General features: G+C 41.4%; 1 protein-coding gene across 3 annotated transcripts in view; it reads left to right on the top strand.

Moving 5' to 3' along the window:
- ZNF385C (zinc finger protein 385C) overlaps positions 1-9,341 on the top strand; it is a 245,946-nt gene extending 236,605 nt beyond the window's left edge. For all 3 annotated transcript variants that reach the window (XM_075176927.1, XM_075176926.1, XM_075176929.1), the window contains 2 exons: positions 2,535-2,633; positions 8,005-9,341. In XM_075176927.1, coding sequence (XP_075033028.1) covers positions 2,535-2,633; positions 8,005-8,229 — 324 coding nt within the window. In that variant the 3' untranslated portion in view covers positions 8,230-9,341. The remainder of the gene's footprint in view (positions 1-2,534; positions 2,634-8,004) is intronic.
- The last annotated feature ends 5,111 nt before the right edge of the window (positions 9,342-14,452 follow it).

Genomic DNA, 14,452 nt, shown 5'->3' on the forward strand with positions numbered 1-14,452 from the left:
CACCTTACATGGTACATGAAGAACAAAATAAAAAGACCAGACATACTGAATGAATACAAATACAGGTAACATGATAATGTAGGTCAAATTATTTGTGGGACAGTGAGTGAGAGTAATGGTAGTTATCAGCGAGAAGTAGGTCTAAGCTTAAGAAAACAGGGCTAGGGAAGCCAAGAGGTACAAAGGGTGATGGAATATTAGAAGGAGAAAACAAGGAAAGAGGGCTCTGCTTGTGAGAGCTTACATCCTAAATAGAGGAGGAAAAAATGAGGCAGGCAGCAGCATTGAGGATAGACGTAAGACAGGCAAGGTGAGAGTCAGGTAGGTCAGAGATAACAAGGTTACAGTAGTCAAGGGGAGAGATTACAAGAGAGTGAATTAGAGTTTTGGTGGTTACCGTGGTGAGAAAGGGCCAAATATTGGATATATTCCGGAGGTGGAAGAAGCAGAATTTTGAGAGGGACAGAATGTGAGGTTTGAAGGAGAGGGATGAGTCGAGGATGACCCCAAGACATCTGACTTGAGAGACAGAAAGGAGTGTAATAGAGAGGAGGGAGATGGGAGTCCTGGAAGGGGAACACGATTAGTTCAGTCTTGGAAATATATATTTTAAGAAAGCGCTGACACATCCAAGATGAGATGGAAGAGACAGCAGGAGACATGAGATATATGGGAAGGAGAGCGGTCAGGGGATGAAAGATAGATTTGGGTATCATCAGCCGAAGGAGTGGATGAGGGAACCAAGGGAGAAGGTGTAGAAGGAAAAAAGAAGGGGGCCAAGAAGGGAACCATAGGGATCTTGGGGACAGGTAAGTGAAGAGGGGGGATGTGGAGCCATGTGTAGAGACTGAAAAGGAGCAGTTGGTGAGGTAAGAGGAAAACCAGGAGAGCTCAGTGTTACAGAGGCCTATAGATTTGAGAGTTTGCAAAAAGAGGGAGTAGTCAACAGTATTGAAAGCAAGAGAAGTTTGAGAAGGATAAGAAGGGAGAAGTGTCCTTGAGATTTAGCAAAGAGAAGGTCATTCGTGACCATAGTGAGGGCAGTTTCGGTGTCGTGGAGGGGGCGAAAACCGGATTGGAGTGGGTCAAAGAGTGAGTGAGAAGAGAGAAAGGAGGTGAGATGGTTGTAGACAACCTGTTCGAAAAGTTTGAAGGCAAAAGGAAGAGGGGAAAAGGCGGTAATTAATCAGGGTCAAGGGATGGCTTCTTGAGTATGGGGGAGACGAGAGCATGTTTAAAGGAGAATGGGAATATTCCAGAGGAGAGGGATAGCATGAGGAGGTGGGCAAGGTGGGAACAGGCCTCGCGAGAGAAGGAGCAGTGGGTGTGAAAAGCAATGGAGTCCTGTGGACAGGAGGAGGGGGGGTGAGGAGGAGGGTGCAGACTTCATCTGCAGTTACTATAGGGAAGGAAAAGAAGGAGGGTGAGGTAGCAAGTGGGGAGGAGGGGAAGGAGGTAGCGTCCAGAGAGGATGGTGGGAGGGGGGAGAGGGTGCGCCAAGAAGGGACTGCTGGGAGGATATGTCATGATGTATTGGCTCAATTTTGAAGGTGAAGTGGGTAGCAATCTAAGCTCAGTGACCGGAGGTATATGAGGTGTGCCAACTATAAATAGCAGCTTTATAGATAAACTAGGTAAATCGCATATCCCTCTCAGCATATAATCTTCATATCCACATTTGGTATGTAAGTGTGACTGAACTCATACCCTGGTTAGTGAATATGAAATTATCATACTTTCACGCTCGTGGGATGCAATATTGCTTTTCTAAGAAAGCCTGAAGAAAAAGTGCTTTACACAAACAGAGTAGTAAACCATCATTAGCATTCACACTGATTTCTTTGGCTGACATCACAGAAGGGGGGTAAGGCAGAGAGTGGGGATCTTTAAAAACCCTTGTAAAACTGTTCTTGCGTGTTTGTCTTTTGGGGAGTCAATGGAATTGAGAAGCTGCTCACTTCTGGTGTTCCCCTGGCGTATAAATTATACTTTCCAAGTGTTCTATTTTCTGCTATTTCTATCCCTTTTATTTTCTGTTATTGCATTTATTTTGATCTCCATTATTGTATGTTTTTATTGTATCCAAAGTCTGTACATTTTATGTTAAATCTAAAATTGTATAAGTTTAACCATGTTACAGTTTGAATGTTAAAATATGAAAAAGTATGAAGTATTATCCCCCGCCTAAATCCTGCTTAACCCCTTGCAGTAACATTCAAGCCATGCAATATATATGTATATATATTATATGTAAATATATATATATATATATATATATATATATATATATATATATATATATAAAATATATAATATATATATATATATATATATATATTTATTATAAATACATATAATATATATATTTATATATATGTATGTGTGTGTGTGTGTGTGTGTGTGAATATAGATATATACTTCTTAGTGTTAGACCCATTATGTCCTCCATGATCTCTTTCTATTGAATTGGTGTTTATTTAAAAAGACATCTTTTTGGCTTCAGCGTGTTACACTATTTCTCTTGAATTTTTCAGCACATGAGCAGCAGAAGACACAAAGACAGATTGGCTGGGAAACCTCCAAAGCCTAAATACAGTCCGTTTAGCAAGTTGCAGAAGAACGCTGCTTTAGCGGTGAGTATGCACAGGTCAAATGTAGAATACAGACTAATACAGGGACCCTGCCACATGCACGTTTATGACGAGTTTCCACTCTCCTCCATCGCTTTATTGTCACTCTTCAAACAGGACTATATAAATGTGATATTAACTAAAAAAACATGTGTGTGTGTGTATATATATATATATATATATATATATATATATATATTGTAACAAAAGGAGGCATTTAGCTGGCAATATGCAGAGAAAGCAGGGAAGTAGAGTAAAACATTGGCACAGTTATGTACCTAGATGGAGATTAAACCAGGTAAAAACATATGTGTAGTTTAAAATTGGTTTACTTACATGATTTAAAAGCTGCTTCCTCTCAGCAAACAGACAGGGTGGGTCTGATAGTCTAAACAGAGCCAGGGATGGGCGTTTCCTTTTAAAGAGAAGGTGGGTGTGTCACCTGTCCATCAAGCTAGGCCTGTGGGAGGAGTGTCAGGTATAAAACCCTGCTTGTTTCATTGTTTAGGGAGATCAACGCTGGGCTAGCTGGCTGATCTGGACAGAGAGCTGGACTATGTATAGTAAGCATTGAGGGGCTCCATAATTGCTGTGCAAGTATACAGTGTCAAAACATTATTACCATCCTGACAATAAAGAACCATAAAAAGGAAGAAGTTGTATACGTGTGCTTCTGCAGTAGGGGGCTCTTGCCACAATATATATATAAAAGGATGTCTATGTATGTATATATATATGTATATATATATATATAATGTATATAAGGATGTGTGTGTATGTGTGTATATATATATATAATGTATATAAGGATGTGTGTGTATTTTTATATATATATATATATATATATATATATATATATATATTGCAACAAAGGGAGGCATTTATCTGACAAGATGCAGAGAAAGCATACAAACAGAATAAAACATTGGCGCAGTTATGCACCTAGATTGAGATTAAACCAGGTAAAAACTTATGTGTAGTTTAAATTTTGGTTAACTTACATGATAGAGAAAGCTCCTTCCTCTCAACAAACAGACAGGGTGTGTCTGTTAGTGCAAACAGAGCCAGTGATGGGTGTTTCCTTTTAAAGAGAAGGTGGGTGTGTCACCTGCCCATCAAGCTAAGACTGGGGGAGGAGCATCATGTATAAAAGCTTGATTGTGTTATTTGTTCAGGAAGACCAACGCTGAGGAAGCTGGCTGGTCTTGAGAGAGCTGGTCTATGTCAAGCTAGTGTTTAGGGTCTCCACAATTGCTGTGAAATTCATATGGTGTCAAATACATTTTAACCATCCTAACAATAAAACTGCATAAAACGAAGAAGTTGTTCGCGTGTGCTTCACCAGTAGCGGGCTCTTGCCACAAGTGCTGTCAGAAGTGGGATACTACGGGAAGCAAGTTTCCGCTACCCAACCCGCGCAGACGTCAACATGGAGGAAGTACTGAGAACTCTCGTGAATGTGGCCGCTGCGCAGCAACAGCAGCAAGCTCAGATGCTACGAGTTGCCGAGGCACAGGTGGAAAGCACAAGGCTCTTAAAGGAAGAGTTAAGCCAGGTGAGGCATGACAGAAATGAACCACCTGGTCCTGTTCTGCAGAAAATGTCACCAGGTGATGACATAGAAGCATATCTGGTGTCCTTTGAGAGACTTGCAAAAAGGGCAAAATGGCCTCCTAAAGAGTGGGCTGAGAGGCTGGCGCCATATCTGACTGGTGAAGCTCAGCGAGCTTATATGGATCTAGATGAGGACCGGGCCTCTGATTATTGGTGCCTAAAGTCTGAGATATTGGCTCGCATTGGAGTTTCTAGGCTTGGCCGAGCCCAGCGCTATCACCAATGGCGCTATGATAAAGAAAAAACGGTCAGAGCGCAAGTGGCTGAGCTTTCTAAAATTTTAAAGAAATGGCTGCAGCCTGAGGAGAATTCGCCTTCTCGGATTATTGAAGTTCTGGCGATAGATCACTGCATCCGGCGACTAAACCGCGATTTGCAAAGGTGGGTGCTGCAATCAGACCCACAAACTTATGAAGAGCTTGCCACAGTGGTAGAAAAGTTTTGTGCGCTACAGCAAATGACTAAAGAACCTACATTCGTGCCAAAGCCGCTACCACGTCAAAAGCCAGGTTTGACAATCCTTGCTACAGGACCCAATGGCAAAACTGCTACGGACAGAGGGCCAGGTGCAAAGCTGTCTAATCTGAAGTGTTTCGAATGTGGTGAGCCAGGCCACTTTAAGGCAGAGTGTCCTAAACTACAGGAACCCATGGACTGTTCCGTGGCACATATTGGTCCTGCTTTTCCAAGCTGTTTTACCATGAGTCCCACATCAGGAAGTCCTTGTTTGTTCCGGGTGACTGTGCTAATCAACCAAAACCTTGTTCTGGCCTTGGTTGACTCGGGGAGTGAACTTTCATTGGTTTCCAGCTCTGCCTTACCCGAAACCATAACTTCTCGGTTTCCCAAGGTGAAGGTTCTTTTCGTACATGGCACGACAGAGTATGAAAAAACAATACTACCAGTCACACTCAAAGACAAAACTGTTATGGTGGTAGCTGCCATAGCACCTAAACTCCCATATCCACTCATTTTGGGGCGAGACTTCCCACTGTTTAATGATGTCCTCGGTGAGCGGACCTGGCCAGACATGCCGGCAACTAATGCAACGGTCGGAAGCCCGGTCTTAAAGGAACCGCCTAAGAGTCCACAACATCTGGACATCGATCTTTGGGAACCGCCAAACCGAAATGCCATCCTGGGAGTCACAGCAGGAGTTCCACAAAAGCATCCACCTGCGGGGAAACATGGACAGTCTAAACTAGCATTGGTCGGTGACAGGATGAGCCCACCCCGCCTGTCAGTGAGGATACGGACTGGTCCGCAATACCAATTTTGTTTCCTCTGCAGGACTTTGCTCGGGACCAACTTAATGATGCCACTTTGGAACATGCCTTTAAAAGTGTGACTGAGGTAAATGGGGTAGCGAAAGCCACCCAGCCTGCAGAAGGTATACCATATTTTATTGTCAAAAATTATTACCTGTATAGAGCTGCTATTGTACAGGGTGAAAAAGTAGAACAATTGATGGTTCCTCAGGTACATGTAACCCTAGTGTTAAAAGCAGCACACACACATGTCTGTGGGGGACATCTAGGGGAGGATAAAACACGGGAACGAGTTCTGCTTAGGTTTTACTGGCCCGGGGTACACATGGCAGTGAAAAAGTATTGCCGGTCCTGTCCGATTTTTCAGCGAACCTGTCCCAAACCCATGTACAGGCACCTCTCATTCCAATACCAATATTACAAGTTTCCTTTGAACAGATAGCCATGGACCTTGTGGGGCCACTGAAAAAATCCGCACTTGGGCACCAATATATACTAGTGGTGCTTGACTATGCAACCAGGTATCCAGAAGCAATTCCCCTACGAAACATAGAGTCCAGCACCATAGCTAGAGAACTTGTATTGATGTTTACACGCTTGGGAATACCCAAAGAAATTCTCACAGACCAGGGTACTCCATTCATGTCCAAACTGATGAAGTACATGTACCAGTTGCTAGGGGTTACGGCGCTTCACACCTCTGTATACCATCCACAAACAGATGGCTTGGTGGAACGCTTTAACCGCACATTAAAGCACATGCTCAGGAAAGCAGTGGCTCAAGAGAAAAAAGATTGGGACACTCTTATTCCCCATTTGATGTTTGCCATCCGTGAGGTACCTCAAGCTTCCACAGGGTTTAGTCCCTTTGAGTTATTGTTTGGGAGACAGCCCAGGGGTATCTTGGATATGTTAAAAGAAGGGTGGGAGCAACAAGGTCCCAGGGAGCAAAATCTGGTACAATTTGTGTCCCAAATGTATGAGAGGCTAGGAAAGATAGGGCCCATTGTGCAGCAACATGTAAAAGAGGCTCAGGAACGACAGAGGAAAAGTTATGATAAAAGTGCTGTTGTTCGATCTTTCAAGCCTGGGGACAAGGTCCTAGTCCTGGTTCCCACCCAGGAAAGCAAACTTTTCGCCCATTGGCAGGGTCCATATGAGGTTCAAGAGGCTGTCGGTCCTGTCAATTACAGAGTCTACCAGTTAGGTAGGAGAAGGGAGGAGCAAATATATCATGTTAACCTCCTTAAACCTTGGCATGATGAGGAAACCTCTCCTCAGGTAGTGAGTACTGCCATTGAAAAGTTTGAAGGTCTCAATGAGCACAGTGGCCTCCATCATCTGTAAATGGAAGACGTTCGGAACCACCAGGACTCTTCCTAGAGCTGGCCGTCTGTCTAAACTGTGCGATCGGGGGAGAATGGCCCTAGTCAGTGAGGTGACCAAGAACCCGATGGTCACTCTGTCAGACCTACAGCATTCTGCTGTGTAAAGAGGAGAACCTTTCAGAAGGATAACCATCTCTGCAGCAATCCACCAATCAGGCCTGTATGGTAGAGTGGCCAGATGAAAGCCACTCCTTAGTAAAAAGCACATGGCAGGCCGCCTGAAGCTTGCCATGTACTATATTTAAGGAAAAGAACAAGATGGTCGGCTTCAAATCATGGAATGGCCAACACAGTCTCCAGACTTAAAACCCCCATTGAGCTGATTTGGATTGACCTGGACAGAAGGGTGAACGCAAAGCAACCTAAAAGTGCAACACATTTGTGGGAACTTCTGCAACAGTGTTGGGAAAAACGTCCGGAGCAATATTTGGCTACCTTGAAGAGTCATAATTTTAGATTAAATTTTGTTAAACAAAATTATTCTGTGATTTATTTTTGTCTCCAGCTGTGTTATTTGTACTATGCTTTAATTTTTAGAGTGCATTGAGACATTAAACTGTGTAAATTTAAATTAAAAGTAGAAAAGCATGGAGTGTTCTAAAAAATTTTACTGGTAGTTTCTATATGTATCTAAACAGAAAGTACACACAAATATAATAAATTAATTTTAAGTGAATAAATGACTCTTCAAAAACCTTGTTTACCACTTGATTAAATATAATTAATTAAAATTAAAAATACAGTCTGATCTTTTTCTGGTATGACCATGAAAAATAATGATCTCTACCAGCCTGTGTGTGCGGACTGCTCCTTTTTACGGTGCTTGTTTGATCTGAACACTTGTCCTGAGTGTCCAATATTCTAAATATGTTCAGCTTGGTCACCAATATGTGCAGACAAATTGGAAACATATTGTTGTTTGGTGCTCAGGCTGAACATCTTTTAATGCTTGGAAAATGTTGTACGACTGTCTATGGCATATACATACCAATATTGATATAAACACTGAGATGACAACATAGCAAATCTCCTTTATTACTTTTATTCTTTATTGTTTGTTTAATTTTTCACTCAATATATGTATATACTTTTATATATTCACAGACCAGATTGGCTCTACATAAACATCTTACTAAGACTTTGGCTGCTCGGTTTCTTCCAAATCCCCTCACACCGACAACTATCTGCACTCTTCCGAGTCCTCTTGCTTTGCGCCCTGCCACGGCTGCTGCTCTCTTCCAGACTCCTCTGATGGGACCAGCTTTTTTCCGGAGTCCTCCTTCTGCTTTGCGGCCTTCTCCAGCATCCATAATGTTTGCTCCATACTAGCCTGGCATCACATTCAGGACTACAAAGAGAACAGCATAAAAGGTGAAGCTGTAATGACCGAAACGCTGCCTCCCCTAGGGGAATAAAATTATATATCATTGTTGCTTAGCTCATGACCCAAAGCACATCTGCCACCTTGGACATCGGAGTTAGATATCCCAAGCCATAAAGTCAACAGACAAGGATGGACAGCCATAGTTGCCCATGTCAAACTGCTTCTATAGATGGTGGTAGAGGGAGGGGTTTCCTTATCTTCCATTGCACTGGGGCCAGGAAACAATTATTAGGGAGTAGTTAGCCAAAATCTGCCTGTTCTGTCAGAAGAGTGAGAATGTGGGAAATTGATAGCAATAATGTTATGTTGGAGCAAGTGGTAATGTTAAAGCATGACACGTCAGTAACATCAAGAAGAACTGATGAATATGAAAATGACCAAGATGACTGCGGCACAATTCCAAATGGATCCCATGGCTTTTCAAATAATCTGGCACAGTCCCACAGTCTTTTCACATATTTCCATACACGTAGGGGATGTACTGAAGCATATAAATAAAATCCACAGTAAAGATGACGGCAGATAAACAGTGGATTCAGTAACAAAAGTAAGTGTGAAGAGTCAGTATGTTTCGTACAGAAGTTGTGGGTTATAAGTAACCTCTTCTGCATTGGCTTAGTTATGGCTTTCAGGGCCCCAATGCAAAATTAGCTACAGACCCATTGTCAACCTGTACAGATGGAGTATTAAGTACATGTCCTGTCACAGCTGACTTCAATGGAAAAAAAATGTTATCAGTGTCTTTAATTGGTGCCAAATTGGTAACCCAGTGAGCTAATTGTTTCATTAAAGCCAGCTCCTCCTGTATGTATAGTCATACTGAGCTGTAACAAGATGTATAGGACAGTCCAACATGAGGTACTATATAAAGTGTATACCAGTATATCATGACATAGGACATCCATTGTTTCAGGGTATCTCGTGATATTAGGCTCAGCAGCGGCCCCATCAGTTGTGCGCATGATAATTAGTCTCCTGCTTTTCTGTGCTAAAACATGCTGGACTTTTATTATGACTTTTTCTACTGAACCCACCGTTTGCCTTTGTCTTGTCTTAATGCTGGATTTTAATGACATCCTTTAATAAAGGATTATTGTCATTGCATTTCTGTACTTTGTTTACAGTGAGAACGCCTTTGTTTACTTTGCTGTAATACTTGGGTGCGATTTTGCGTTGTGTAATCATTATGGTGAATGTTTGCCATTTTTCTTTCAGTTGAAAATTTGAATACCCTGATGTGCACTACTTAAATTGACGCAGTGTGAATAACATGGTAATAAGCAAGTCAGATTTCAGATACTTCAGGCTTTGGAACTTTGTAGAAAGATTCTAGAGGTAAAAGTAGAATAGTTGGTATTAAATCTTCCCCTTATAGTTCATGAAAGAGTTTCTCATTGTAGGATGTTGCTGTACATTATCATAGTACAGTGCTCCCGCTTTATAGCGCCATTCTCACTAAGCGTTGACTGTATCTCTGCATAGAAGTACAGTACAATGTGTCAATGGCATTATGTCACCGTCTTTATAATTGTACTTTATAATACCAGGTTTGGACTATGTTTTAAGCTGACGGTATAAAGCAGGAGCTTTTCTTTCACCATACAAGTTAAAATAAAACAGCTCTTCCTCTTATTAGCGAAACTTATCTAGTGCAATAGCAACCTGTCAGATTGTAGCAGTCATTTCTTCTAGTTTCATTTAGAAAATGAAAGCAAACACCTAATTGGTTGCTATAGATTACAGAACAAATTTTGTCTGTTAACCTGTTTCCCCATGTTTGTATTTATCATGGATATACAATAATGGTTTTATGACCTCACATGGCTACCTACACATTCATAGTACAGTATAGGCCATTAGAAAAAAATCATAATATGGGCAATCAGAAAAAATTATTGCAGAAGTTACTTTATTTTAGAGACATAGCTGGTGTGGCACTACCTTTTCCAGACCATACTAAATCCCTGGTGTGGCACTACCTTTTTCAGACCATACTAAATCCTTAACAATGACCATCTTCCTTAGGAAGATTTATAACACAAATCGTGGAGTATATTACCATATCTCTGAACATTGTAAATATCTAAAGAGGGACAAATATTCTTTATTTGTTCTAAATGTGTAGCAAAAAATATTTTTTTATTTTTATTGCAGCACCGTGTTAGCCAGAAAAAAATCTATGTGATGTTAAATACTTTTGTGTCAAAAAAGACAAAAGTATTATAGGAGTGATACCTTTATTGGCTAACCAAAAAATAAATAATTATTATATTTGCTAGCTTTCAGAGCACAGAGGCCCCTTCATCAGGCAAGTTTAAAAATGAATGACTGAGAAAAAGGCACAATATTTAAGAGCTGTTACATCAAGAAATTTGTACAGGGGGGTAGATACATCATTAAGATAAGCTAAAGTAATAAAAGGGGTTTTCGTTATGGATAGAAGAGTAAAAGTCCTACAAGTTCAGAGGTCTGGAGTCAATCTGCTGTGGGGTGTGAAGTGTGTCCATGTAGTGGGTCATAAATCCAGGTGTTAGCTTGAGTCCCTTAGTCAATGACTGGAATGTTCTTATCAGCTTGAATTTCCATATTTTTCTCTCTCTGTCATTTTTAAAAAGATTTTTTAGTATTAGCACTTTTAAATCTGTCATACTGTGTCCTGGTCCAGAGACTGGCACCTTCCCTTGCAAAAATAAAAAATGCAAAACCTGCACCCATGTCCTACCAACAAACACAGTCCACATACCCAACACACAACGGGACTATAAAATCACTGACACATTCACATGTACATCCTCCAATGTGATGTACATGATACAGTGTACAAGGTGCCCTGAGGGCATTTACATTGGAGAGGCCAAGCAAAAACTGCAATCCAGGATGAATCTACACAGACACACAATAAAGAAAACTCTGAACACCCCCGTGGGTAAACACTTCTCTGAACCAGGACACAGTCTGGCAGATTTAAAAGTCCTAATACTAAAAAATATGGGAATTCAAGTTGATAAGAACATCCCAGTCATTGACTAAAGGACTCAATCTAACACCTGGATTTATGACCCACTACATCATGGACACACTTCACACCCCACAGCAGAGTGACTCCAGACCTCTGAACTCGTAGGACTTTTACTCTTCCATCCGTAACAAAAACCTCCTTTTTATTACTTTAGCTTATCTTAATGATGTATCCCCCCCTGTACAAATTTCTTGATGTAACAGCTCTTAAATGTTGTGCCTTTTTCTCAGTCATTCATTTATAAACTTGCATGATGAAGGGGCCTCTGTGTTTTGAAAGCTAGCAAATATAATAATTTATTTATTTTTGGTTAACCAATAAAGGTATCACTCCTATAATACTTTTGTCTTTTTTGACACAAAAGTATTCAACATCACATTATTTGTTCTAAAATACATTTTTAATGCAGTCACAGACCCATGTACACACCTCAGCTGAATTTCAGGGATATATAGAAAAATATAGTTCACCATAGACAACTACATACACCAGAAACCATATAGTATGGGTGATTAAGAAGCCAATGCATTAGTATTTTCATACAGAGCTATATATTGGTCAGTCTGGAAGGATGGGACATTGGAAAGATTTATGTATAAATATATGCAGTGATGAGAAACCAGACCTTAGAAAATTATAACCTTACAGAAGCTCATTTGCTATTTTTCTCTCATCCTATGGGGACACAGGAGTCACAATGGTGTATAGATGTGGTATGAGGAACTTTGGCACTTTAAATAAATCTTTAATGACAAGCTCCTCTCCCTCTATACCTCTAGTGGCTAATATCTTCAGTTTAGATTAAGTGCCCGCAGGAGCCGGCATGTTTTTTTCTGGGTCTGCTTTGCATTCCCTTCTTTCTATGCATGTATTTTATTTATTATATTTGACTGCAAGATTTGTACCTGTTGCGCTTGACCCTCCCGGGATGGATAGCCGCAGCGCCTAGGTCATACACAAGTGGGCTGTGAGCACTGGGGAACAGCTGACCTCCAACAATGTTTCCAGAGTCGTTGTAGGGCGGAGGAGTCCAAGCACTTGATCAATGTACTGGAGCCAAGGTTAGTACTGAAGGCACTGGCCAGGGTCCGGTCCATTCTTCTAGGAAGATCTGTAAAGGTGCAATCGGACAACGTCACAGAAGTGGCGTATCTGAAACATGCAATGGTCCATAAGAAATCTTCAGGCCCTCATGGCCATATTCATCCCTGGGGTGCACAACTGTGATGTGGGCTATTTCAGCCACTAAGAAGTGCCTCCAGGGGAGTAGTCACTCCTCCTGGAGAGTTTCCAACAACTAGTGGAACGGTCAGAAGTCAATCTGATGGCTTCTGGAATTAACCACAAGATGAAGGACCAGATGCAGACAAACTGGCCATTGTTCATAGATGCCATGGTGGTGCCTTGAGACTTCATAATAGTCTACCTCTTCCCAACAGTTCCTAAGGGTCTTAAAGAAGATAAAAAGGAAAGGCGTGTGTGCAGTCCTCATATCCCTGATCTCAGCGCCAAGCTGGATGCTGCTCTATGGAAACTTCCATTACATCCAGACTTTCTCTCTTAAGGCCCTTTCTGGCATCAAGAATTGGCATGGCTAGCTTTAATGGGGTGGCTATTGAAGCCGCTATCCTAAAAGCTAAGGGTCTCTCAGACAGTGTGGTGTAGACCATGTTGAGGGTCGGGAAGCCAGTCTATGCCAGGAGCTATCATATAATCTGAAAGGCTTACGAAAGGCTTACATTTCCTGGTGCAATTTGAAAGGGTTCCCAACATCGTTTTTTATTCTCGTCTTCTCTTCTTTTTACAGAGGGGTTTGGATCAGGGCCTTAAACTCAGTATTTTAAAGGGCCAAGTGTCAGCTTTGTTCATGTTCTTCAAGAGAAAGCTGGCTTCTTTGTCTGAGGTCCACTTTGAACTTTTCTCCAGGGAGTGCTACATGTACATCCTGCCTACATTCATCCGGTGGTTAGAATGGAATTCAACCTTGTACAAGGGGATTTACAACAGCCTTTACAATCAGTGGATTTAAAATATTTGCATATAAAATCAGCCTTCATCCTGGCGATCTCAGCAGCTTGCAGGGTCTCGGAATTGGGAGCCTTGTCTTGCAGAACTCCCTTCCTGGTGTTCCACGAAGATAGGGCAGTGCTCAGAAAAAAATCTTCATTACAACTGAAGGTAGTCACCAAGTTCCATTTGCACCTGGAAAGTGTGGTTCCTGCTTTTTGTCAGGATTGTTCAAAAGCTGAGATACCTCGTCAAATGGGTTGGATCCAGTATGCGCCTTGCAGATTTAACTTAATTGAACAAAAGATATACCGTTTAGATGATCTGTTCTGTATGATGTGCAAAAGAGAGGCTGGCTCTTAACAAACTATTGGCAATAAAATTGTGATCCATCAGACTTGCACCAATGCATGTTAACCTATTCTGTGGTCCATGACAGCTTATTCTTCCCGCTCAGTGCATATTTTCTGAGGTGCTTATGCTGAACAGCTGTACAGGACTACCATGTGATATTCAGTGCACACACTTGTATCAATTTCTACAGGTTTGACACTTGTGCGCCGAGAGATGATTCTTTTCATCGGATGTGAGAGAGAATGGGATTTTTGGTACTTGCGTAAAATCCTTTTCTCCTAATCCATGGTTAGGCTATATGTTGCTGTTTCTTTTGCTCTGGTCCAGCCCTCATCTTTATTAACATATTTGACTACCATCACTGGAAAGTTTTAACCAGAGGTCAGGTTAGAAAATTGTTATTGTTCGGTGTTTTACCATGTGTAGCTGATGTTAATTCATTGGCTTATTCACGTCTTCCTGCAGCTTTTACTAATTACATTACTTCCTCTATGTGCCTTCCTTATGTGCTTCCATTAAAATGATCCAGACACAATTGTTTCTTTACATTGTTCTTGGTTATTATAACACAGCCCTGCTCTCAGTATTGGATAAACTTGTATCCAGAAAGAAGCTTTATGTCATACTCAAGAGCAATGCAAACAAAGAATTCAGCCTATTTGATATCAGGGCCAAAACTAGCGCCATGCGAAAGGGGCTACCGCCCAGGGCACAAAGCTGAAGGGGGCTCAATGAAATTTATTATTATAGTTTATTTATAAGGAGCCACAAAAGGGTCAGCAGTGCCA

This window comes from Mixophyes fleayi, chromosome 6 (genome assembly GCF_038048845.1).
Source record: "Mixophyes fleayi isolate aMixFle1 chromosome 6, aMixFle1.hap1, whole genome shotgun sequence".
NCBI classification, from domain to species: domain Eukaryota; kingdom Metazoa; phylum Chordata; class Amphibia; order Anura; family Limnodynastidae; genus Mixophyes; species Mixophyes fleayi.